This window comes from Schistocerca nitens, chromosome 3 (genome assembly GCF_023898315.1).
Source record: "Schistocerca nitens isolate TAMUIC-IGC-003100 chromosome 3, iqSchNite1.1, whole genome shotgun sequence".
Classification (NCBI taxonomy): Eukaryota; Metazoa; Arthropoda; class Insecta; order Orthoptera; family Acrididae; genus Schistocerca; species Schistocerca nitens.
The window spans coordinates 147,716,582-147,744,114 of record NC_064616.1 but is presented as its reverse complement, the minus strand read 5'-3'; the positions used below and the strand labels follow the sequence as shown (position 1 = coordinate 147,744,114).

Sequence of the window (27,533 nt, the reverse complement as noted above, 5' to 3'; positions counted from 1 at the left end):
CCAGCCTGCAGCAACACCATTCAACCAAATAGAATAGTCGTCTTTGGGAGGTTCCCGAAATTGACTAATGGCTATGAGTGGATAGTGGACTGTACTGACTACATCACCTGCTATGTTGTCACGAAAGCTGTGCCAACTACTGAAGGTCTGGAAATTGCAAAGTTCCATGTAGAATGTCATTTTGAAGTACCTTGTGTGACAATCTCTGATAGTAGACAAGTTTCCCACTCGAGACTAGTGTTGAAGATAATTTCACATCGCCCACAGGATGACAACAGCCCACCATCCACAGACACATGGCCTCACTGAAAGCTTTCATCAGATGCTGGCAGATATGTATGTTGATGGCAAACAGAGACATTGTGATACAATACTGCCCATTGTGACATTTAGATGCAACACTGTGAAGCAAGGCACTACAGGCTTCACACCATTCTTTCTGCTCCACAGTCGCTTGGTCAAAATGCCAGTGAATACACTGTTCCCATTCCAGTAATATGATATTCAGGATGACTGCATCAAACACAGGACCAAAGTAGTAAGGCAGTTTGTTGAAACCGCGACAGGAATGGTCATGGGGTTGCTGCTAACAAAAAATGCAGCAGGACCGAACGGGAGTGGCCCGCGAACAAACAAGACGGACGAATGGGAATGGAAGGACAAGCACGATGACAGACAACCGAGCAAGACACAAAGATCAACAACAAAGTATTAAGCAGCAGGGTCACAAGAGATAATCTCACGAAATCAAAACAATGTCCCCTCGTAAGCGGGGAGTAAGCACATGCAACGTAAACACGATGTCTGTAAGCAAGATATCAACAGATTCAATGTGAATACCAGACTGCCTCACTGCATGAGACGCAGCTGCCTAAATACATGACAGGATATGTTGCTATTGGCCGCTAGGACCACATGCTCCACAGTGGCACCCTCTCATTAGACTCGGGGCCAGGAGCACGTGCAGCCACGGCTTACGGCACAACTGCTGCAAAGACCTCTAGTGGTCATAGAGTTCCATGCCAAGTGGCGTGGATTCAAAACCCGCGGTGCTCGGTGCCCCATCCCACCCCCCTGAAACTTGTGCGTAGGGGCAAAAATGCACCAGACAGTGCCGCAGTGGTCGGCAGATGGGAGAAGACCCAGGCTCGTCAATTGCCATTGTTTGGGAAGAAGAGACGTCCGAGGTGTCCATGATGGCCAATCCAGAGGCCAGGGCATTGGAGGGAACCTCCAATCCACCTGGGGGTGGGGAGAGCCGGCAGCAGGCTCGCGGAGAGGCAGCAACTGGGGCCAGTTGCGGCGACTCGAGGACCACATCTGTACCAGAAGGAGGCAGCGTAGGAGGAGGCAGTGGCGGGAGTCCCACAGGGGTATGTGGGCGGAGCTCCAACCCTTTTGACATCTGCTCTGACATCACATGCTACCTGTGGGCTGCGACGACCGTGGCGTGTGTCCAACCCGACTTGCTCTCGTACACGCGGGCCCACACGGCTCCGCCAGGGGCATAACGCTGAGAGGTCCAGGAGCAGGGGTGGAAGGGTGACGGCATCAGCAAATGGAAAAGGGTCCACGGCTGCTACCCATGTAGGAGCTCCGCCAGACTATGTCCGTCAATTGGCGTGGTGTGATATGTGCTCAAGAACAGGGTGAGGGCTGATGTGGTGGGAGATGTTTCGACCGCCTTTGTCGACTGTTGTTTAAATGTGTGGACAAGCCTCTCCACTGCAATTTTGGAGGAAGGGTGGAAAGGCGGGCTACGGATATGTTTGATACCGTTTGCCTGACAGAAGACGTGGAAGGAGGATGCCACGAATTGGGGGCCCTTATCGGAGACAATGTGTGAGGCAGGCCCTCGATGGTGAGAACCTGGGCTAGGGATGAGTGTGGTCTCTGTGGTGGTGGATACCATGCGGGCGATATATGGGTATTTGGAGTAGGCATCAACGATAAGTAACCACATGGACCCGAAAAACGGTCCCACAAATTTGAGAATGATATGATCCCAGGGCCGGTGAGGCACAAGCCAGGGGGCAAATGACTGAGGGGTGGAGGGGGGGGGGGTTGCCTGGTGACGCGCACACACAGTGCACCTATGGACCAAGCAGTCAATTTTGCCATCGATGCCGGGCCAATATACATGCTGGCGAGCCAAAACTTTCATGCGGGACATAGCCTAGTGCCCGCAGTGTAACAAACAGAGGACGTGATGTCGAAAATACCAAGAAATGACCACCCGATGGGCATCAGATTCCGTGGCCAACAGAAGGACATCATCGAGCATGGGGATGGTGTGGGACAGGTGGTGCCAGGGGCTGAAGTTGGTCTGCATCCAACGAGTAATATAGGTGGGCCAACTGTGGACCATGTAGCGGAGAACCTGCTGCAAGATAGGGTGTCTGCGTGGAGCCGTGGTAGTGTGAGCAGCCATAAGAAGCAGACCGTCCAGTGGATCCCAGCGGGCAGAATCAATGTGAAAGCAGAGGACCTCCTGTTGGTCAAACACAGGATTGGGGCCTGGTGGGAGACAAGACAAAGCGTCCGTGTTAGCATGGTGGGTGGTGGGCTTATACCAGATTGTGTAAGTGTAATTCTGTGAAAATAATGCCCAGTGCTAGAGACTAGAGATGGGCAAAGTCGTTCATCCTTGGGAACTAGTTCACTGGGGATCGCTCTTTTTTGGGAACCGTTCATTTTTACTCGTTCACCGTTCATTGTGCTTGGTATATGGTTCTTATGAAAAATTGAAAATTAGTAGCATAGGTGACTGAATATGGAAGGCACCAAGAGGGGGACTTACCTCCACCCTGGAGTACAGAGTTTTTTTCGTAACAGAATTCTCACATACTTGTAATTTTCGTGATTCTGCAAAACATCTTGTTTTAACCAACTGTAGCATTATGTGGCTGATCGCAGTGAAATAATAAAGGTGACGTACGAAAAACCGACCCTGAGTACAGACTGCTCGGCAATTACACACGTTTTGTTGACTGCTACGAGCAGAACAGATAAACATGTAATAATTAGGCAGTGAAGAAATAACAAATAAGCTAATGCAAACAACTTCAAAAAAATAGATGACGATCGGTAAGCGACAATGAGCAGTCTAGTACTTGGGGCCTATTTTTCGTGTGCCACTGAAATAATATTGTAGGAGTTATCATATTCTCTTTACAAAATGTGACACCATACACTCGATTACGAAGCGCAGCCTTCATTCGGTTGTAAGTCGGTCTGCCTTCCATAACAATGAACATGCTCTTTTACCTTGGATAAAAAAAAAGACGGAAAATGGCCACTCATGTATGCCATGCCGACGTCTTTTGCATGTGTAATAACAAAAAAAATCTTGCCTTTTTACAAGTATTTGTTCAGCTGTTTATCGAATTTGTGAAGTAAGCTGATAGCCGTTTTGTTACCTGAAAAGATGTATGTATTACATACCATGTAATTTTTATGTAGTTTACATAATTATAAAATACATTTTAATTACCAGTCGTGGACGCTGAATAGAATACAAAAAGAACCAGAAGTTCACAGTTCAAAAAAGGTTTCAAACAGATCTAGAAAAGGCATGTGAAGCAAACAAAACGAACAACAACAACTCAATACTGAACTAACTATGAGCAGTCGGCAGTGGAACTGCGACGAGTGGCCATGTGAAGAAGGAAGGAAGAGTGCAGCCTAGCGAGACTGAGACTGAGACATACGGGAACGGAACTGAGCCTGGAACGAGACCGGCCGACGTGCCGTTACGGTAATGAGACCAACCGTTTCCCGTTTCCAGGAACCATAAGTAGAAAGCCGCGACCGAAGTGAACTATGAAAGACTGTTTCTTAGAATTTGTTCCTCGCTCATTCCATTAATCTTAGTGAACCGTTCCTTTGGACCTGTTAGTTCGCAAATGACTCATCTCTACTGGAGACATTGAGCTGTCCTCTCTGGAAGGTGAGAGTGGGGTCCGAAAAGTGTAACTAAGAGCTTATGGTCCGTCAGGAGGGTGAATTTTTCCCCAAAGAGATAGATGTGAAATTTTTGGACGGCGAACACTATTTCCAGGGCCTCCTTTTCAATTTGGGAGTAGTTCCATTGTGCTGCGGTTAACGTCTTAGATGCATAAGCAATGGGCTGTTCTGAGCCATTGGTATTCCGATTGCAAGGACTGCCCCAATGCCGTATGCCGACGCATCAGCTGCCACAACCAAGGGGCGGTCTGGAGAGAAGTGAGAAAGGCAAGGGGCAGACTTCAGCAGGTCTTTAAATGGAGAAAAGCTTGGTCACAGGCAGGAGTCCAATCAAAAGGTACGACTTTGCGATGCAAGTGATTGAGGGGTTGAGCAACGGAGGCAGCTTGGGGTAAGAACTTTAAGTAATAAGTAACCTTGCCCAAAATACCTGGAGTGCAGATAAGTCCTTGGGACGAGGAAGCACCTCAATGGCCGCGACATTGCGATCCGAAGGGCGAATGCCATCTTTGCTAAGCCAGTGGCCTAAGTATTCCACTTCCGGTTGAAAAGAAACAACACTTGTCCAGCCAACAACGTAAACCTGCAGATTGCAGAGTGTGAAATAAGGTGCTGAGGTTGCGCAAATGTTCCTGGTGGGAACACACGGTGACAAAGATGTCGTCCAGATAATTCACACAGGCTGGGATAGGCTGCGTAAGCTGCTCCAGGAACTGCTGGAAAATTGCCGGCGCTGAAGGGACACCAAATAGAAGGTGCTTGTATTTGTATAATCCGAAAGATGTGTTGAGAACCATGATGTTCTGGGAATCCGCATCCAACGGTAACTGGTGTTATGCCTCAGCCAGGTCGATCTTGGAAAAGTACTCGCCCCCGGCAAGCTTGGCAAGAAGGTCTTCCTGTCGGAGAATGGCGTAAGTGTCTACTAAGGACTGAGCATTGACAGTAGTGCCGAAGTCCCCACACAGCTGAAGGGACCCATTGGGTTTCCGTAAGACCACCAGTGGTGTTGCCCAAGCACTGTATGTCACAGGCTCTAGGACGCCAGCAGCCTGGAGCCAATCAAGTTCCTGCTTAACTGCTGGCCACCGGAATGGGTCTGGCCTGGAAAAAGCGAGGCTGCGCATCCGGCCAAAGTGTGATGTGCGCCTGAAAACATGAAGCACACCCGAGATCTGTTGCAAACAAAGATGCAAAAGCTGAGCACAGATCAACAAAGTCCTGAAAAGAAACAGCCGTGGAAATGACCTTAACTTCATCGGAAATTGAAAAGCCAAACAGTGGAAATGCATCCAGGCCAAAACTATTCAAAGCCAATGGATGGTTGACGACAGCCAGATAGGGAGCCGGGGTACATGTTTGTATGTCGCCTGGATGACAAACTGCCCACAAAGGGAAATGGAACTGTTGCCATAGGTGACCAAACACCGAGAGGGAACGCCGGCCGAAGTGGCCGTGCGGTTAAAGGCGCTGCAGTCTGGAACCGCAAGACCGCTACGGTCGCAGGTTCGAATCCTGCCTCGGGCATGGATGTTTGTGATGTCCTTAGGTTAGTTAGGTTTAACTAGTTCTAAGTTCTAGGGGACTAATGACCTCAGCAGTTGAGTCCCATAGTGCTCAGAGCCATTTGAACCATTTTGAACCGAGAGGGAGGTGACAACGCAGGGGAGCCGAGGTGGGTATATGTCACAATATTAATCAGGGAGACGGTGGCCCCAGTGTTGGACATCTTCAGTAAAAAGGCAGAGTGGGAGGAACAACTTCCGTGCTGATGGGTCCTCCAGCGAGACAACAGATTGCAGAGCATGTACTGTATCCTGAGGCCCAGGACGGGACGGGACGGGAGCGAGTCGAGCAATTACGACAAACAGATCGAATGTGGCCCTCTTTCTCACACAGCGTGCACGTTTTCCAGTGGTGGAGGCAATCAACTAGAGTATGCGGTAAAGCACTGTGGGCAAGATGGAAGTGGGCTGCGCAACCGGCGATGAGGGGCGACCGGAGGCTCTGATGTCATAGAGACATCAGGCAAAGAGGAGTCCCGACAACGCTGGCCACTATTGGCCGGGCCACGTCTTGTGTCGCGAGGGTGGAACCTGCAGAGATGCACTGATCGCCGCCACTTGCGGCCATGCCATGAGCTCGTTGGCCACCTGAGCAATTTCAAATGAGTGGGCCATGCGGAGAGTCTCTTCCAATGAGGGATTATCTAGTTTCAGCGCGGCTGTGTGGGCCTCAGGATCGGAAGCCAGTTGAACCACCACATCTCGTATCAGGGAGTCCACATACAAAGCCTTACACTGCAGATTGGCACATGTAAATTCACATCGACAGCTGAGACCCTGCAATTCCGTGACCCAGGAATGGTATGATTGGCCAGGCTGTTTATGGCACTGGTGGAACTCCAGCTGAGAGGCGACCACATGGTAGCACTGTGAATAATAGTTTGTCAGCAAAAGGCATAGCTCCTGGAAATAGAGATTCACAGGATCTGACAAGGGTGCAAACTTGCGAAGAAGAAAGAATGTGTCTGGGGAGGCCCAAGACAAAAACAACCACCATTGCAAGGGGTCATCCGTGACTTGAAAAGTCGTGAGATGTTGTTTCAGCCAATGTAAGTATGTTTCTCAGTCTTCTATAGCATCATTAAATGGTGGGAATGACAGCGGACGTGGGAAAGAATTGGACACCTGAGGACTCGGAAGCTGTGGCGGTGATGCATCATGGGCATCGACTTTGCCCATTAGCAACCACCTTGACTTTTGTAAGATGTCTAACTGGAGCTGCTGCTGCTGCTGCTGCTGCTGCTGCTGCTGCTGCTGCATGAGCTGTTGCTGTGGTTCTAGTAGACAGACCAACTTAGCCTCCATGCTAACAGCGACTACCGTTTACCTCATCGCCAAAATGTTGTAACTGCAACAGGAATGGTCGCAGGGTTGCCGCTAATGAAAACACGGCGGGACCAAATGGGAGCGGCCTGCAAACGAACAAGACAGACAAACAGGAATGGAAGAACAAGGACAACAACAGACAACCGAGCAAGACACAAAGTTCAAAAACAAAGTATTACACTAGGGGGTCACAAGAGATTATCTCACAAAATCAAAACAACGTCTACTCGTAAGCGGGAAGTAAGCACATGCAACGTAAACATGATGTCTGTAAGCGAGATATCAACTGACTCAATGCGAATACCAGATTGCCTCGCTGCATGAGAGGCAGCCACCTAAATACACAGCAGGGTATGTCACTATTGGCCACGTGCTCCACAGTGGTGCCCTCACATTAGTTTTGGGGCTAAGAGCGTGCACAGCCATGGCTTACAGCGCGACTGCTGCAGAGGCCTCTAGGGGACATAGAGTTCCATGCTGTCTGGCGCGGATTCGAAACCCACGGCGCTCGGTACCAGACAGTTGGTTCACATACCAGTCATGGACATCCAGACTGAGAGTGCTATAATGCCAAGCACCAACAATTGAGATACAGCCCAGAAGACTTGATATGGAGTTTCATGTCTTTGCAGGAAGTAAAGGTATGGGAAAAGTTACTCAAGGGCTTCTATGGTCCGTATCGTATCTGCAGTAGCCACCAGAAAGATCGCGGGAGGCGCACATCAGCACGGTGCGTCACAGACGGTAGTTGCCGCAAGTAGAGTCCCGTCCACCAGAGGGCACGCGAGAATTCGGACGTGACCTCTGCCGGCGTAACAACAACAACAACAACAACAACTCAGGCAGCACGGGCCGTGCCCAGTCAGTTAACATCGAGCATGCCTAGGGCACAGTCCCAGTCTACGCCAAGTGAAGTGAGACGTAAACGTGAACAGTGTTATTACAGTATCCTTCTTCACTTTTCAGACGTCACATATGAAGTTGGGAATTGTGACCCTTCATCCATAAGAGAAAAGTGCAGAGATGTTGCACATGCCTTCTGTATGAGGCCGTACTACAGTCCAGAGGTGCAGATCAACAATGGGAGGTTCGAGGAAACTAAAGACCCAACTTTTCTTGATAACAAAGCTTTGATGGGAGGGGCTACCTTTGATGCTCATTATAGTGAAGAGGGTGTAACAACATGCCAATAACATAGGGATTTGCCAACACCACCCTGCAGAGAACCATTGACTAGATCTAGATCCCAGCTACTGTAATCAGCTGCAGTGAGAACCCCTGAACTGTGGGTCATTGTTACTTCAGGAGAAAACTATGCCAGGAGTAGTGGTGCATGCAGTAAAGCATAGTGGTTAGCTTTGCTGGCAGATGTTTTGCGGATCACCAGTTCAAATCCAACCACCAGCAAGTAGTCGTGGTGGTGGTGGTGGTGGTGGTGGTGGTAGTAGTAGTCATGGTGCATACGTTCATAGCACTTTTGTTTTGTGTGTTGGCATTTGGTTGCTATTGGTTTATTTATCAATTGTAATATTTTATTTGTTGTTCACTGTTGCCTTTTTAGTTTGCATATTGTCATTTTTTCATTTGGAGATAGTGATTGGAGCTGTGGATGCTAGGAAATGGAGTGCCAAATGGAGGAATTAGGACATTTACAGCATATTCTTCTGTTTGAGTTCAATAGAGGGGTGACATCAACAGAGGCAGCCCGAAACATTCACACAGTGTACGGGATAATGCCATTGGACAGAGCACAATAAGAAAATAGTTTTCTCATTTTAAGGAGAATTGTTTTGACATTAGTGACTCTCCATGTTCAGGAAGTCCTTCTGGGTTTGATGAAGATCATTTAAACACATCAGTGTACTTGAGAACTGGCAAATGTGATGTATCATGATCATTCCACCATTATGCAACATTAGCATACGATTGAGAAGGCTCAAAAATTGGGTTAATGGGTACCGCATGCTCTAAGTCAAAACCACAATAATCAGTTGCTGGCCGTATGTGCATATCTGCTTACTCATCATCAGTTGGCTCATGAACAACACTGACCATTCATATCCTGTATCATTACTGGTATCCTGGTATTCCATATCATTACTGGTAAGAATAAGAAAGGAATGGTTGAACTCAAAAAAAGCAGCAACTCGCCGTATGAAGACCAGCATGCATCTACAAAAGATAATGTCATGCATGTGATGGAACAGCGATGGTGTGGTTACTATGAATTGCTTTTTCAAAGTGTAACCATAACTAATGACATTTATTGTCAACAAGTAAGACGTCTTGCACACAGAATTCAAACAAGTAAGACGTTTTGCAGACACAATCCAAGAACAGCACCCAGGAAGACAGCGGGAAGTGATACTACTCCACGACAGTGCCTGCTCTTGTTCTAAGAGACTGACAAACACTGTACAGGAGTTGGGATGGGAAGTCATTCTGCACCCACCTTTTTTGGTGCTCTCGGATTTCTACCTTTCTTGCTATCTATCAAATTAACTTCAAGGAATTTCTTTTCTGGCTGAACATGAATTCCAAACATGGCTTGATGAGTTCTTCGCCTCAACACCATGTGATTTCCACAGTAATGGGTTCAAAAACTTACCCCATCATTGGGAGACTTTTGTAAATAGTGAAGGAAAATATGTTATTGATGACGAAAGTCTCTGTTATATGTCTATTAAACTTATGGAAAAATGCTACAAACTTGTGCACCAACCCAGTAGTAGTAGTAGTAGTAGTAGAAGAAGAAGAAGAAGAAGAAGAAGAAGAAGAAGAAGATGATGATGATGATCTGTTTTACAGAAATATTGGACATATCATGGTATTAAGATTTAATAACAAAGAAATAAAATAATTCAAATATACAGGCATATGTTTTATTAAGTAATTATTCATTCTGGAAGGTTATTGAAATGTATTTGTAATGTTTGTATATTCTGGAATATTTCATGCTTGTATAAAAAGCAATGTTCTGGAACATTTGATGTTTGTACAAACATCTGCACACACTTCGTCCTGGACGTCAGTTCTGTTGTGGCTGTACAATGGTGTCAGTATTAAATGTCCGTTCAGTTCTAAGTGTTGTACTTCTTTGACAACCCTGCCTGTGGATTTGGACTTTATTGTGCTTGTCACGCGACAATATATATCTTTCTGTACTTATGCTTCAGTTTTCTTTCATTAATTAGTTATAAGTGAACACTCTCCAGGTACAAAAATGAAAATATGTTCAAAATGCAATGTATAAAACAGTTATCTAGAAGCTTTGTCCTCAGTATCCCATCATTAGGCTGCTTTCAAAATCTAAATGCCTGAAAATTTTTTTTAAAAATACTTTGTTCACAGGAGGTGTTTGGCAACTACATTCAACCTAAAGAGAACAGGTGTGACTTGTCTTGCCTTACGTTTGCTGGCATTGCCGATATTTCATTTTCTGTTGTGGATCTTCTACAGTGGAATGCAGGTCAGTACTTTATTTGTAAATTTCAAAGACACTGTAAGTCGTGTTATAGAAATCTATACATAATGACTGAAAGGAATATCCTTACCTATGAGCCTCTGCAGTCGTTATTGTTCAAAACACCATTCTGTTTTCATAAAATTCTCAATTTCTGTGGTGCTTGCAAAATTTTATTACTGTCTAGTCATTTGGTTCAATATTAACAGCCATGTTCAATAGCAGTTAGTAATTGAATTTTCATAAAATGTCAATGAGATCTCATCCTTCCTTTCTCATTCTGACTGCTAAATTTGAATCAACAGTGAGATTCTACATGCATCCGGACAGGTTAACATTGTTATCTATTCTTTTTAATAATATCCAGAACATTTAGTGACTCACATTACTTATTTCATAATTACTCTCCCTGTGATTTTTATTCACTGGTTGCCTTTTTGATAATTATGCTGTGGTTATAATTAAACTTTCACTACTTGAGCCAGTGAGACTGAAAACTATTTACCATATGGGTACCCAGCTTTATAGGAAGTAAATACCAGGTGTTTATAATTAAAATTACGTTACTCATGGAGGTCTAGTGTGATCTGTAATTATCGTATGGCAGTGAAACTTGGTAGATATTCTAATGCATTAATGAGGAACCAATTTAAGTTGAAAAAAAATGGTTCCAATTTTGGCCACCACATGCAAATGTGGCACTGTATACAGTTTGTATGAAAATATGACATCCACACTCTCATTTGACAAGCCATAATATGAGTGAAAAGTATGTCTATCAAGAAGAGTGTCACATGAATTATCCATCCTGTGGTCAACAGTACAGAAAGTTTTGCGGTCTGTATTACGCTGGTACCCGTACGAAATCCAGACAGTGCAGCAGTGGAAATCTCATGATCCACAACGATGTTCTCAATTTTCTCTTTGGTTTCTTGCATGAATCGAAGTTGATGACATGGATAGGCAATATTCTATGGAGTTACAAGGCACATTTTACTCTACAGGGTGCAGTGAATACACAGATCCATGTGTTGGGTACAAAGAGCCATTGCACTCACCATATGTGACTGTGTGATGTGGATTCACAAGCACCATTATTCTTGGTCCATTCTTCTTTAGAGAATACAACCAGAGAGCCTGTCAGGTGTACAGTGACATCTGCACGTTATCAAGTCATCCTTGTGTAGTGTGTGATTCTTGCTTGGAAAGGGCGCAACTGTGTGGAAATCAGTTTTCATGCAAAATGGTTAGTAATCACCCAGTACTTTTGGATTAAAGACCACTTACCGATACATTGAGTTGCCGAAGACACACACACACACACACACACACACACACACACACACACACACACATTGTGCTGGCAGGAGCGTAGAAGTGTGTGTGTGTGTGTGTGTGTGTGTGTGTGTGTGTGTGTAGCTTTTATTCTGCCATACTCTAGTTCATCAAAGCATAACTTGGAAATATAGCAAGTTTTCTTTCTTATGTGTGTGCGTATTGACAAGTGAATGCTTCTGCTTTTTGGTGCATGATTTCTTTTAATCCAAAAGTACAGACTGTTTCAAAAAGAACTATCTGTAATGTTGGAAAGAGCAAACTGTAGTGACATGGTACAGGATGAGGCACCACCGCACTGACATCTGGAAGTGTGGGGAATTTTTAAATGAAAGTATTACTGAACGATGGATTGGTCACACTGGACCAAATGATTCAGTGTTACATTACTGGCCTCCCAATGTCACTGGATCTGACTGCATGTGATTATTTCTTGTGGGGGTTTATGAAAGCCTATGTTTACATGTCTCTGTTACCAATAACAATGAATGAACTGAGACATCGCATAACAGCAGCTGTGGAAGCTGTAACTAAGACATGCTCGCTGAAGTGTGGGAACAATTTGAATATCGTGTTGACATATGTTGTGCATCTCAAGGGGAGCATATTGAAAGCCTATGGAGAAAAAAACAACTTGTTGAGTTTCCCATTCATCAAAAAACAAAATGCATTATATATGTTTATTAGTTTCAGAAATATAGATCTGCCAAATCAGATGATTCTTTCAGATACACCCTGTATTTACATCCTACAACATTTATACCAACCTTATAGAAATGATGTTTAGATTGTTCAGTACAGGATTTGCGTTGTTAGTAGTGTTAGTGTCGAGACATGCTGTTAGGTGCTGGTACTGTATGGCAACATAGGGTTTAAGCACAAGCATCAGTGAGCATTACAGTTGCAGACTGTCTCGTTCGTTCAGTATGGACAAGGTGAGCAGGGCTTTACTTGCAAAGTTGTTTCATGAAAACAACAGCAATAGTATCGACGCATGGAAGGAATACGGAGAGGTCCTCTTTCCACAGCACCAGGGTTTAAGAACATGATTTGGAAGTCAAATTAATTGGCAATTTGGGATTAGCTCATGGAAGATGCCAACAGCCAATAGTGCAAATTGTTGAAGTAATTACTGTTGCCATGGCTGAGAATGCTGGATCCAATGTGCGGTCTCAGAGCAGTGCAAGAGTTATGTCACGCCAGCTGAACATTTCATTGTCCATGGTTCAAAAAGTGCTGTGAACAAGTGTGAAATGGTACCTCCAGTGCGGTCCCAAGCTGTCACGGTTATAAGTAGTCATCACACTGAACATCATTTGTAATTTGGAACATAAGCATGGTCCACTGTTAACAAATTTTGCCCTGTAATGTCAAAATTAAAATATTTCTTCCAATGGTTTGTTCATTATTTATTTTCCTCGTGCCATTACAAATGTTTCCACGAAGTGCCTTCGTCCTATGATCTCTCGTTCTTCATGGGAGCTCTCTCAAGTAGTGAAAGTTTCATAACAACCACCATGTATAATGTATGACAGTTGGATGACTTTACTTCCCTTTCATTTTCATTATAGTCTTTTCTAAATTATTCGCTTCTAATTGCTTAAAATCTCAAAATTTGAAATTTCATTATTGCACTTAATTTTTATGTCCTTCGGATGCCTTGTCATCTTGCGCGTGTTTCCACTGTAGCATCTGCCCCTACTGAACTAATGCTGCTCCAGCCTCTGTATCTCACATTGCAGTGATGCCGTTATGAAGTATCTTTATTATTAACATACCCCACTGGTGTTGTGTGATGTGAGGGGAGAGGAGGGTGGTTTGTTGCTGGGAGGAAAAGGCAGCAAGTGCTTTTGTATGTTTAGAAATAAAATACATATTACAGGTCTATTTTGACGGGAAAAACAGTGATGAATGTTTCCAAATTTTTTTGATCAAAGAAGGAAATGTCTGCTTCGCCAATAATAACAAAATCACAATTACAATCTCTCACAGGCGTGAAGACTTGACAGTAGGATGATCCTAAAGCCTGAAAAAGTAGCACAATTGGGATCTTCATAGACAGGTGCCTTTGGATGGAAAATATTCTAAATGTGAATAAGCTGTCCTAAATAACACCGGCATACGAGCAGAAAAGCCTATCTTGGATAGAGTCTGATTGTGCCAAGAGAGCAATGACGAAGGATGAATACAGTGGTGTCAGTCCCTACGATGGGCTTAGAGAGTGTACTAAGACGGTAGTGTGAGTAGTACCTTCCTGGAGGCTAGGAGAGGCTCGAAGTTGGAAGAACTGACTTCTTTAGCTCTAGCACCAACATTTATAGCGGCAGATAATGGAATACTCGTTACACTATTTTCTGGTCACCTGTGTGGCAGACGTGAATAGATCTTTTGGAACTGGCGGCATCTGCTAGTGCTGGTACCACTGCATGGTGTCATTCCGTTACTACGACTGGGTAAGTCTGCGATGCTGAGGCGTGCGGGGACCATGTAGGCTGGACACGTGGCTGAGGTGCCTGACAGGTTGCTGATCGCTTTTGCGAAGATAGGTGGTATAGCGTTGTGAACATCCTTATTGGATAGACAGCACCACTTTTGAGTGTAGTGATTACTATGCCAATTATTGTATTAGGTGTACTACAAGATGAAACTAGAAAACTGGGGCAGTTTGGTCTGACTGTTTGAATGTGGCTATCAAGAGACTAGTTGTCACAAACCGTATTCAATCCAACAGGTATACAGAATAGGTAACAGACATATTCCATGTAACAAGGAAGGTACAGGGTGATAATTATTGTACTGTATGAAAAATATATATATATATATAAACTACAGTGAGCACACACTTTATTCAACATGTAAATGTGACTACAGATATTCTGACTTAGGCTATGATATGCCTGTCATCCTTGACGATGAAGTGGTGCATTCGAATAGTGAAATTCTGCAAGAAGCTCTGAAGTGTCGGAACATTGATTCTGTCGATGACCTGCCGAATGGCTGTTTTCTGCCGAATGGCTGTTTTCTGCCGAATGGCTGTTTTCTGCCGAATGGCTGTTTTCTGCCGAATGGCTGTTTTCTGCCGAATGGCTGTTTTCTGCCGAATGGCTGTTTTCTGCCGAATGGCTGTTTTCTGCCGAATGGCTGTTTTCTGCCGAATGGCTGTTTTCTGCTCAACAATGGTTTTGGGGTTGTTACTGTACACAATATAGAATGTGTTCAGATTCAGAGAATATGCCGGCCAATCGAGGCCCATGCCAGGGCCTCTTGGGTACCCCCAGAGCCAGAATGCTGTCCCCAAAGAGCTTGTCCAGGACGTCAAACACCCTTTTGCTTTGATGGGGTCGAGCTCCATCTTGCACGAACCACATCTTGTCAAAAATCTGGGTTACTTTGGATAATGGGGATGAAATCATCTAAAACCTTCAGGTACCATTCAGTAGTCACCATGCCATCGAGGAATATCACACCAATTATTCTATGACTGGACATTGCACGCCACACAGTCACCTGTTGAGGGTGAAGAGACTTCTCGATTGCGAAAAGCAGTTTCTCAGTCCCCCAAATGTGCCAGTTTTGCTTATTGACGAACCTATCCAAATGAAAGTGGGCTTAATCTCTAAACCAAACCATGCATGCACATACATAATTCCCATTATGTCTCGTGGCAAACCATGCAGTTTGAATGTCCTAACGTAACCCATTATGATGATTTTATTTCATCAAGTTCAATAATTGTCACCCTGTACATAAATATGAATGGTGAGAATCAGGTCTTTGGTAGAACAAAGTTTATAATCTCACTGCATGCTCAATAAGCTGACTTTATACAGTTGACTGTATAACTACATTCTCATGTAAATCTATGCTGTGAAGTAACTATCCCACTACTTCCAGGCCCACAAAATTTCATCTCGTAATGTGCTGTTGTTTGTGTTTATCTGCTATTGTCATTCTTACATTTTCTCAAAAAAACATTGGTTCAACTGTTGTTGCACTTTAGTGTGCTGTTCGTTATTGAGTGATAGTTATGTGTCGTGTAAAATGATAACAAGTTTAAATTGACCACCGACCCATCTGTTTTCTGCAATTACTTATGTGTAGACATGCATCATATTCATAATAGTTACACGAGTCATGATGGTGTGGTTAAGCCCTTAACTCAAATCATGGGGAAGGAGAAAATTTCAACTAGTTGTATGACCATTCTGATTTTCGTTTACTTGTTTCTTTTGTACTGTTAATCATATGGTCCAAGTAAAGGTAACACCATACCATATAATTGAGGCATTGAGTGGTAGGTGGCATATAAACAAGACTGGAAATATTTCTGAGCTTTGGACAAGGTCCTTATTGAGAAATGACTAGTACAGAACATGCACACAACTGTGTGGCTACTTTGTCCCTGCCCCCCCTGCAGGTTTGGGGGTTAGAATAGGCCCACGGTATTCCTGCCTCTCGTAAGAGGCGACTAAAAGGAGTCTCCAACATTTCGTCTTTAATGTGATGGTCCCCTAAGGGATTTGACCACTACATTTCAAAATTTTCTTTTAGTGCGTACCATTTGGGGAAGGACGCCTTACGTGGTGCATCTTCAATCCATCTTGCCCTAAGATCTGGCACACCCAATATTGTCATGGAGTTGTAAATCAGCTGCGGTGTGTTCTGGGTAGCATACATTCCCTCCATTGTGCACTTCCATCTTCGCCCTAGATATTCAACACCCGACATCCAGCACGGTAGCCAGTCCGTTGTGGTGGGGTCGTCATGTACCCTCTTGGTGGTAGCCCCCTGACTACGCAGGGATCGCACTGCTGGTGCCTGAGCTGCTACCTCCCCACGTATGCCGAGGAGTAGATACCTATCTCTCTGGTGCATCAGGACTCCCGGCAAAGGCCATCCTGCCAGGTGGTCTTTGCTGTGGCTGGGTGGTGCCCGTGGGGAGAGCCCCTGGTCGGAGTGGGTGGCATCAGGGCGGATGACCCGCAATGAAGCGTGGTACATCTTCTCTCGCTGCTGGGCCTCCACCAGCAGTCTCTAAGTGATTGAGGTCTAACCTCAACGGCAAAAAATACGATCCAAGATCATTTCCCTCCCTGGCCACTCCATGGGAGGAACATATGGCTAAAGAAGGCATTGGAGGTTATTCACACCGGTACCTCGTCTGTACGCGAGTTGATGGTGAATCATTTATGTCAACAAAGCCTCAGTTTTTTGTGGAGCATTTAGAGGACAAGTTCGGGGAGGTGGAGGGCGTATCCAAAATGCACTCTGGGTCAGTTCTAATCAAAATAGCATCCTCTGCCCAGTCATGGAGGTTGCTCGCTTACGACAAGTTGGGGGATGTTTCAGTTACCATCATGCCTCATAAGAGTTTAAACGTGGCCCAGGCTATTATATTCCACAGGGATCTTCTTCTGCAGTCAGACGATGAACTGCGCGCCAACCTAGAACGACGAGGTGTTCACTTCATCCGGCGCATCCCTCGGGGTCCGAGGGATAATCAGGTAGCCACTGGTGCCTTCATCTTGGCCTTCAAGGGTGACGCCTTACCCGAAAAGGTCAAGGTGATGGTTTACCGTTGTGATGTGAAGTTCTATATCCCTCCCCCCGATGCGGTGGTTTAAGTGCTGGAAGTTTGGGAATATGTCTTCCAGATGTGCATCCGGTGTCACGTGTCGAGATTGTGGACGTCCTTCGCATACCAGTACTCCATGTGCCCCACCTCCCATCTGTGTTAACTGTGGAGAACACCATTCCTCTTGCTTGCCGGACTGTAGGATATTCCAGAAAGAACAGAAGAGAATGGAATACAAGACCCTAGACTGCCTGACCTACAATGAGGCTAAGCGGAAATATGAGAGGCTACATCCTGTGCCAATGACATCCACCTACGCTGCTGCTGCAACAACGGTTCTCCCATCTCCCGTGTCGTCGCGTACAGTTGGCTCTCTGATCCGTCAGGATCCCCCTGCCTCCTTGATTGTGGGGGGCACTTCCCTCCCTGTTGCTCCTGCTCCATCTATTTCAGGAGCAACCAGCCCCCCCTTCCCCCCAACCATCGGGGACATCAGTTCCCTTTTCCCAGCTGGAGAAGCGTAAGACTTTTTTGGCTACTCTCTCCAGGAAGGGATTCCTTGGGGCCCTCCCTTCCCAGGTTTTGACCAGTGGAAAGGCGGACACCTGCAAGTGGCTGAAACAACCACCGGTTGCTGGTCATAGGGCTTCACAGTCTTCGTCCGTCCCTGGGACTGACCCAGTGAAGCCCTCCCAACCAGAACCACTGAAGGCACACCGCGAAAAGCAGACAAAGAAAATGGCTCCCAAGAACCCTGACATTGCGGTGGCACCCATCCCACCACTTCCTACAAGCTCAGCATCTGAGGATGAGGTGGAGATCCTGGCGTCCGCTGAGGACCTTGGTCTCGCCGGTCCCTCAGACACAATGGATAGCATTTGCACAGGTGCTCAACCGGTGGCAGCAGGTGACCCAGTGGCATAATCTGCCTCCCCAGTCCCTTGCTGTCTTTCTCAGCCATGGACAATATCATCCTCCAGTGGAACAGCAGTGGTTTCTTCCACCATCTTGCTGAGCTCTGACAACTTCTCAGCCTTCACCCTTTCCTCTGTATTGCTCTCCAAGAAACTTGGTTTCTGGCAACGCGAACCCCCGCCCTCCGTAGCTATCGGGGTTATTATAGGAACCGGGCAGCTTATGAAAGGGTATCTTGTGATGTCTGCATCTACGTCCTTCATTCCCTTCACAGCGAGTCTGTCCCTCTACAAACACCTTTAAAGGTTGTCGCTGTTCAGGTGTGGACGCCACAGGCTGTTACTGTCTGCAGCCTGTATCTTCCACTGGATGGTGATGTCCCACAGCATGTCCTTGCTGCACTGATCGCCCAATTGCCGCCACCTTTCTTGTTACTGGGCGACTTCAACGCCCATAACCCTCCGTGGGGTGGGTCAGTGGCAACAGGCCGAGGCGCCACCGTTGAGAATGTATTGGCACAGCTCGACCTCTCCCTTTTAAACGATGGTGACTTCACACATTTCAGTGTGGCGCATGGCACATACTCAGCCATCGACCTTTCGATCTGCAGCCCTAGCCTCTTACCGTTTGTCCAGTGGAGTGTGCACGACGACTTGTGCAGTAGTGACCACTTTCCGATCTTTCTGTCATTGCCACAGCGTCACTCTTCTGGGCGCACCTGCAGATGGGCTATGAATAAGGCTGACTGGAACTTGTTCTCCTCCTTTGTCACTATTGAGCCTTTTTCCAACGACACCATTGATGCGGTGGTTCGCTCCGTCACCACCGGCATCATTACTGCCGCAAAATCTGCTATTCCCGGTCCTTCTGGGTCCCCTCGGCAGAGGACTGTGCATTGGTGGTCACCTGAGATCGCTGAGGCGATTAGAGATTGCAGGCGAGTGCTCCAGCAGCACAAGCGCCATCCCTCATTAGCACACCTCATCGCCTATAAACGGCTCCGTGCGCGGACCCGCCGCCTCATTCACCAACACAAGCAGCAGTGCTGGGAACGGTATGTCTCCACCATTGGCCTCCGTACCTCTCCATCACAGGTATGGGCCAAGATTCGGCGACTCTATGGCTATCGGACCCCCGTCAGTGTCCCTGCACTTTCACTGAATAGAGCAGTTTGAACTGACCCCGACACAATTTCTAACAGCTTAGCAGACCATTTTGCTCAGAGTTCCGCTTCTGCAAATTACACACTGGCCTTTCGCTCCATTAAAGAGTGGTTGGAACATCAGAGCCTTTCATTTCACACACGCCATCCTGAATCCTACAATGTTCAATTCAGTGAGTGGGAATTCAGAAGTGCCCTAGCCGCTTGCCCTGATACAGCTCCCAGGCCGGATCGCATCCACTGTCGGATGCTCAAACACCTCTCAGTGGGCTGCCAGTGACGCCTCCACGACCTTTACAACCATATCTGGGTCGAGGGTGAATTTCCGTTGCAATGGTGGGAAAGCATTGTTATCCCCGTTTTGAACCTGGCAAGAAACCATTGGAGGTGGACAGCTACCGCCCCATTAGCCTCACCAACATTCTTTGCAAGTTGCTTGAACGCATGGTGAGCCGGCGATTGAGTTGGGTACTTGAGTCTCAGGGCCTTCTGGCTCCATCTGAGGGTGGGTTCCGTAAGGGCCACTCTGCCGCTGACAATCTGGTGAGCCTGGAGTCGGCAATCCGTACGGCCTTTGCCCACCGTCAGCTCCTCGTCGTTGTCTTTTATGACATGCGGAAGGCATACGATACGACATGGCGCCATCACATCCTCTCTATGCTTCATGGTTGGGGTCTTTGGGGTCCGCTGCCGATTTTCATACAAAATTTTCTGTTGCATCGTACCTTCCACGTGCAAGTTGCGGCCTCCCATAGTTCCCTCCAGGTTCAGGAGAACGGGATACCACAGGGATCTGACTTAAGTGTCTGCCTGTTTTTAATTGCAATTAATGGGCTTGCTGCAGCAGTGGGAACGTCTGTCTCAGCTTCCTTGTATGCTGACGACTTCTGCCTCTACTATAGCTCCATTGGCATTGCAGCTGCTGAACATCAGCTCCAGGGCGCTATCCGCAAGGCGCAGTCTTGGGCTGTAGTGCATGGCTTCCAGTTTTCGGCTGCCAAGACCTGCGTTATGCATTTCTGCCGGCAACACACTGTTCACCCTGAGCCACGGCTTTATCTTGATGGCGAATTTCTTGCTGTGGTGGAGACACATCAGTTTTTCGGTGTGGTTTTTGATGCCCAGTTGACTTGGCTCCCTCATATTCGGCAGCATAAACAGATGTGTTGGCGGCATCTTAATGCTCTGCAATGCTTGAGCCACACCATCTGGGGAGCCGACCGATCTACCCTCTTACGGATCTACCAGGCGTTAATCTAGTCGCGTCTAGATTATGGGAGCCTTGCTTATGATTCAGCATCCCCTTCTGCATTGCGGGTACTGGACCCCATCCTTCACAGCGAGATCCGACTTGCCACTGGAGCTTTATGGACCAGCCCTGTGAACAGCATACTTGTGGAGGCAGGTGTCCCTCCTCTGCGGTTACAGTGCCATCGTTTACTGGCCGCTTATGCTACACTTGTTTGTAGCTTTCCCAGGCATTCTAATTATCGTCTCCTGTTCCCTCAGTCGGTCGTCCATCTCCAAGAACGTCAGCCCCAGTCGGGTTGTACGATCGCGGTCCGCTTCAGAGAGCTTCTCTCCGGGCTTGGGGTTTTCCCTCTTCCACCTCCTTTCTGGGCCCTTCTGCATACACCCGCGTGGTGTGTGCCCTGCCCATGCCTTCAGCTTGAATTGGCACAGGGCCCGAAGGACTCAGTCCCTCCTGAGGCCTTCCGCCGCTGCTTTCATTCCATCCTTGCCATGTATCAGGGCTCTGGCGTTGTTTACACTGATGGTTCGATGGTTGCTGGTCGTGTCAGTTATGCTCTTACTCTAGGAGACCATTACGAACAACACTCATTGCCGGCTGGCTGCAGCGTTTTCACTGCTGAGCTGGTCGCCATATTTCGTGCCCTGGAGTATATCCGCTCCTGCTCAGGTGAGTCCTTCGTTATCTGTAGCGACTCTTTGAGCAGTTTACGAGCTATCGACCAGTGTTTCCCTCGCTCTCGTCTGATGATGGCTATCCAGGAGTCCCTCCAAACTCTTGCCCATTGTGGCCGCTCTGTGGTCTTTGTGTGGACCCCAGGCCATGTTGAGATACCCAGCAATGAACATGTTGACCGCCTGGTCAAACAGGCCACCAGTAAACCGTCTCTGGACATTGTCCTCCCGGAGACTGATTTGTGAGCAGTCTTACACCGCAAAATTTTTGAACTTTGGGACACTGAATGGCGCAACCTGACCACACCAAACAAACTCTGTCCGATCAAGGAGATGACGAATGTGTGGCAGTCATCCATGCGAGCCACTCGCAGGGACTCAGTTGTCCTTTGTCGGCTCCGCATTGGCCACACCCACTTGACACACAGCCATTTACTGCGCCATGAGGACCCGCCTCTATGTCACTGCGGGTCGGCCTTGACGGTGGTCCACATTTTGTTGGCCTGTCCCCTTTTAACTGTGCTCAGGCAGACGTTCGTGCTGCCTGATACGCTCCCTGCCTTTTTAACAGATGACACTGCTATGGCAGGCTTAGTTTTGCATTTTATTCAGGCAGGGGGCTTTTATCACTTAATCTAAGTGTTTGTCATTTTTTTGTGTTAAATCTGGTCTTTGGCCTACGATTTTAGACTGGGTTTTTTAGTTTGTTTCTGGGTGGTTGGCTTTTCCTTTTTTGCCTCTATGGTCAGCCAACCACTGTCACACTCTGTGTGATTTTAATTCCTTTTGTCTGGTCTCTGTCTGAGTCTTTCTTGTCCTGTGTCGTCTCTTGTCGTCTCGGTTGTTCATTTTTCTTCAGTGTGGGTGTTTGAATTTTCTGGAAAAAGGGACAGATGACCATAGCAGTCTGATCCCTTCAATCCCACAAACCAACCAACCTTTGTCCCTGCACTTTAGCTCGCCTGGAGTGAGGGTTTGTGTTGAGTTGAGCGAGTGAGCGGAGGAGGGGTGGGGGGAGAGGAGGGTGGTTTGTTGCTGGGAGGAAAAGGCAGCAAGTGCTTTTGTATGTTTAGAAATAAAATACATATTACAGGTCTGTTTTGATTCTTGAAAAATAAAAGAAGAGAATTGTGTATGGCAGACAAGCAATGAACTTTTTGACACCATTAGGCGGCAGGTATTCTGCCAGATATCAGCATCATTTGTGCATGATATTTCAGTAGCATGATTTGTTATCTTGATCAGATGCTACCTGAAAAGTGGCAGGTAGCACGTGATGAAAACGAGTCACGTTGTGGAAACATTGTGCAGGAACAATGCTGATATTTGGCAGAGTACAGAATTATGACAAAAAGCTTTTATTTAGTTGTAGAGGCAGTCCTCAAATACTAAGAAAATAGTCATAATTGAGTTAATGGTTAGTGATCAAGCAGTGGCAGTAGATACACAAATTAAACAAATATTTTTTGTAGTAGATAAAACACCGTAGTGCATTTATACATTTTACTAGTAACTAAAGTGATTTCATGTTAAATTTTCTTATATGTTTTCCCTCTACTAAAGAAACCCACTAGTGTATGTTTATTGTGATATATTGACATGACATTTTAACAGATGCTACAATATTTTCCGGCAGGATAGAAATTCTTGGCTTTGCTAGGGGCCTATCATTCCATTTTAAAAGACTACATTGTTTCCTTGTTCAGCCAGATGCAGAATTGGACACAAGTGGACAATGTGTGCAACTATCAGTGCCAAATGCCTATCATTAGCTTCTTCTCAAAATTCCGTCTCCTCAATACATTATTTCATAAATAACATTGCCTCATCTCACCATAACTGGAATACAAGATTCAGTGTGTCTACTATGTTCTCTCTCTCTCTCTGTCTGTCTGTCTGTCTGTCTCTGTTAGAGAGAGAGAGAGAGAGAGAGAGAGAGAGAGAGAGAGAGAGTGTGTGTGTGTGTGTGTGTGTGTGTGTAGTTCTACTAGCCACTATTGGAATCTGTATTTCCACAAATTACGTACAGTCTGACAGCACAAGCCATTTAAGAAATTAAAACACTTTCAGCTATCTTCACTGTAAGTTTGACAAAATAATAATAAGAGAAAAGGACTATCCTTGAAGTCCAACGGCTAAGGAAATCCTAATTTTTCTGAAATTACTTTTCTGTTTTTTTGTCCTCCTTTTTTCATTGGTCCCCCCCCCCTTTTTTTTTTTTTTTAAAAGTAAATTCATCCCATTATACACTCCTGGAAATTGAAATAAGAACACCGGGAATTCATTGTCCCAGGAAGGGGAAACTTTATTGACACATTCCTGGGGTCAGATACATCACATGATCACACTGACAGAACCACAGGCACATAGACACAGGCAACAGAGCATGCACAATGTCGGCACTAGTACAGTGTATATCCCCCTTTCGCAGCAATGCAGGCTGCTATTCTCCCATGGAGACGATCGTAGAGATGCTGGATGTAGTCCTGTGGAACGGCTTGCAATGCCATTTCCACCTGGCGCCTCAGTTGGACCAGCGTTCGTGCTGGACGTGCAGACCGCGTGAGACGACGCTTCATCCAGTCCCAAACATGCTCAATGGGGGACAGATCCGGAGATCTTGCTGGCCAGGGTAGTTGACTTACACCTTCTAGAGCACGTTGGGTGGCACGGGATACATGCGGACGTGCATTGTCCTGTTGGAACAGCACGTTCCCTTGCCGGTCTAGGAATGGTAGAACGATGGGTTCGATGACGGTTTGGATGTACCGTGCACTATTCAGTGTCCCCTCGACGATCACCAGTGGTGTACGGCCAGTGTAGGAGATCGCTCCCCACACCATGATGCCGGGTGTTGGCCCTGTGTGCCTCGGTCGTATGCAGTCCTGATTGTGGCGCTCACCTGCACGGCGCCAAACACGCATACGACCATCATTGGCACCAAGGCAGAAGCGACTCTCATCGCTGAAGACGACACGTCTCCATTCGTCCCTCCATTCGCGCCTGTCGCGACACCACTGGAGGCGGGCTGCACGATGTTGGGGCGTGAGCGAAAGACGGCCTAACGGTGTGCGGGACCGTAGCCCAGCTTCATGGAGACGGTTGCGAATGGTCCTCGCCGATACCCCAGGAGCAACAGTGTCCCTAATTTGCTGGGAAGTGGCGGTGCGGTCCCCTACGGCACTGCGTAGGATCCTACGGTCTTGGCGTGCATCCGTGCGTCGCTGCGGTCCGGTCCCAGGTCGACGGGCACGTGCACCTTCCGCCGACCACTGGCGACATCGATGTACTGTGGAGACCTCACGCCCCACATGTTGAGCAATTCGGCGGTACGTCCACCCGGCCTCCCGCATGCCCACACTCACTCACTCACTTGCTCTAACCCAAAAGAGAATTTGTTGAAAAACAGTAAAAGTCTCAGTCTGTAACTTTCATCATGGATGATGATGAGATTGAAGGAATGTGTGAGCTGAGAGAAATTATTCAGATAGTTAAGAGAGATGAAATTTTAATTGTGATAGGGGACTGGAATTCGACATCAGCAAAAGGAAGAGAAAGAAAAATTGTAAGAGTATATGGAATGGCGAAAAGGAATGAAAGAGGAAGCCTCAGGGTAGAATTTTGCACAGAACAATTTAATCATCGCTAATACTTTAAGAATCGTGAAACAAGGTTGTATATGTGAAAAAGACCCTGAGGTTTCAGATTGATTATATAATGGTAAGACAAAGGTTTCAGAACCAGATTTTTAACTGTAAGACATTTCCAGGGGCAGAAGTGGACACTGACCACAATTTATTGGTTATGAACTGTAGCTTAAACCGAAGAAATAGCAAAAAAATAGGAAATTATATGGAGATAGGATCTGGATAAGTTGAAAGAACCAAAGGTTGTTGACAGTTTCAAAGGGAGCATTAGGCAACTATTGACAAGAACATGGGAAAGGAATACAGTAGAAGACAAAGGCATAGGACATGAAATAGTGAAGGCAGCAGAAGATCAAATAGATAAAAAGACAAGGCATAGTAGAAGTCCTTGGATAAGACAGGTAACATAGAAATTAATTGATGAAAGGAGAAAATATAAAAATGGTGCAAATGAAGCAGGTGAAAGGGAATACAAACATCTAAAAAGAGACTGATAGGAAATGCAAAATAGCTTAGTAGGAATGGCTGCGGGACCAATGTAAGTATTTAGAAGCATGTATCACTAGGGGAAAGATAGATACTGCCCCCCCACCCCTGGGAAAATTAAAGAGGCATTTGGAGTATAGAAAAGTAGCTGTTTGAATATCAAGAGCTCAGATGGAAAACCAGTATTATGCAAAGAAGGGAAAGTTGAAAAGTGGGAGGAGTATATAGCACATCTGTTAAAGGGAGATGAATGTGATGGCAGAGTTGTAGAACTGGAAGACGACGTAGATGAGGGCGAAATAGAAGATAAGATACTGCAAGAAAATGTGATGTGGCAGTGAAAGACCTAAGTCGAAACAAAGCACCATGAGTATAAAACATTCTGTCAGAATTAGTGATAGCCTTGGGAGAGCCAGCCATGTCATAACTCTTTAACCTGGTGTGCAACATGTATAAGACATGTAAAATGCTCTAGTAGTTTAAAAAGAATATAGTAATTTCAGTTCCTAAGAAAACAGCTGACGGTGGGTGTGAATATTACCAAATTATCAGTTTAATAAGTCATGGTTGCCAACTAGTGACACAAATTATTTACAGAAGAATGGAAAAGCTGGAAGAAGCTGACCTTGGGGAGGGTCAGTTTGGATTCCAGCAAAATGTAGGAACATGCAAGGCAATACTGACCCTATGACTTATCGTAAAAGATAGGAGAGGCAAACCTGTGTTTGTAGCATTTGTAGATTTAGAGAAAGCTTTTGACAATGTTGACTGGAGTACTTTTGTTGAAATTCTGATGTAGCAGGGGTAAACTACAGGGAGTGAAAGGCTATTTACAACTTATACAGGAAGCAGGTGGCAGTTATGAGAGTCAAGGGGCATGGAAGGGTAGCAGTCACTGAGAAGGGAGTGAATCATGGGTGTGGACTATCCCCAGTGTTATTCAATCTCTGTGTTTCTGAAGAAGAAAAATTTAACATCAAATATAGATGTAAGTGTTAGGAACTCTTGTCTGAAGGTATTTGTATGGGGTGTAGCTATGTGTGAAAGTGAACATGGGCAATGAAAATTTAGACGAAAAGAAAATGGAAGCTGTTGAAATGTGGTGCCACAGAAGGATGCTGAAGATTAGAGAGGGAGACTAAGATATAAATACAGAAAGCAGATTCAGAAGGATGTAGGTTGCAGTAGTTATTCAGAGGTGAAGAGGCCTGCACAGGATAGAGCAGCATTGAGAGCTGTGTCAAGCTCTTCATCAGATTGAAGAAGAAGAAGAAGATGGTGATGATGATGATAATAACAACAACAATAATATCAACAATAACATCTTCCATTGACTCAATACCTGTACTATTTAGTGAGTTAACTTTACTTCCGAATTATTTACATTTGATGTTTACTTTCCAGTACCATATTTCTTTTACCTGTAATGCTTTTGGCAAAAGTAAGTCCAATCCTCATCTTTGGTTCTGACTTCACCTTTTTTTTTCCAAATTTTGGCAATAGTGTGAATTATTTGGATAAAGACGTGTTAGGTCGCATGCTGTCTGCAAAGAGAGAGATTCTCAATGGACTCATTCTGCAACTAAGGAAGTGATGACCATGTAGTTTGGTCCTGCAATCCACATATGACCAACCAGCCTACCATCAACTAATAACTTTTTAGTTTTCACTAATATTACTGATCTGACACATGCAAATTTTTCATGTACATGAGTCCATCCTTCTTCCTTTCTTCATTTTCCATTAGAGTTAATTATTTTAATTCCTCTGTCCAGACTGTCATTTTCCCCACATAGTTGACTTTGACTGTTGGAGGCTCCTTTACCTCAAATTTCATGAAGCTGTCATGGCTGCCATTTCTAAAGGATCAGAAGACCAGGTTTCTTTAGGCACTAAATGTCTTGAAGTGGCATTGTCTCAGCTTATTGGGAGTAGACAGGGCACATTTCCTCCGATCTTATTAAGCTTTAGTATTGTTCCTTGTAGATTTCACCACAGTAAAAATAATTTTTTGAAATCTTTTATCCTTGAATATTTAACTATCCTAACTGGTTGCTATAGTGATGCCTAAGTACTAAATGGCAATTTGTTGTTTATCCTAACGAGCTGTGAGTCACGAGCTGAGTGTCTATTAATTATGGAGTATGTGTTTGTTTGCTTTCCTTGA

The 27,533-nt window shown here is 45.7% G+C and overlaps 1 protein-coding gene across 1 annotated transcript in view; it reads left to right on the top strand.

Moving 5' to 3' along the window:
* Positions 1 to 27,533, top strand: part of LOC126248091 (ATP-binding cassette sub-family G member 5) — a 157,958-nt gene that overhangs the window by 90,633 nt on the left and 39,792 nt on the right. The window contains exon 7 of the mRNA XM_049948757.1: positions 10,209 to 10,326. Within this exon, the coding sequence (XP_049804714.1) occupies positions 10,209 to 10,326 (118 nt within the window). The remainder of the gene's footprint in view (positions 1 to 10,208; positions 10,327 to 27,533) is intronic.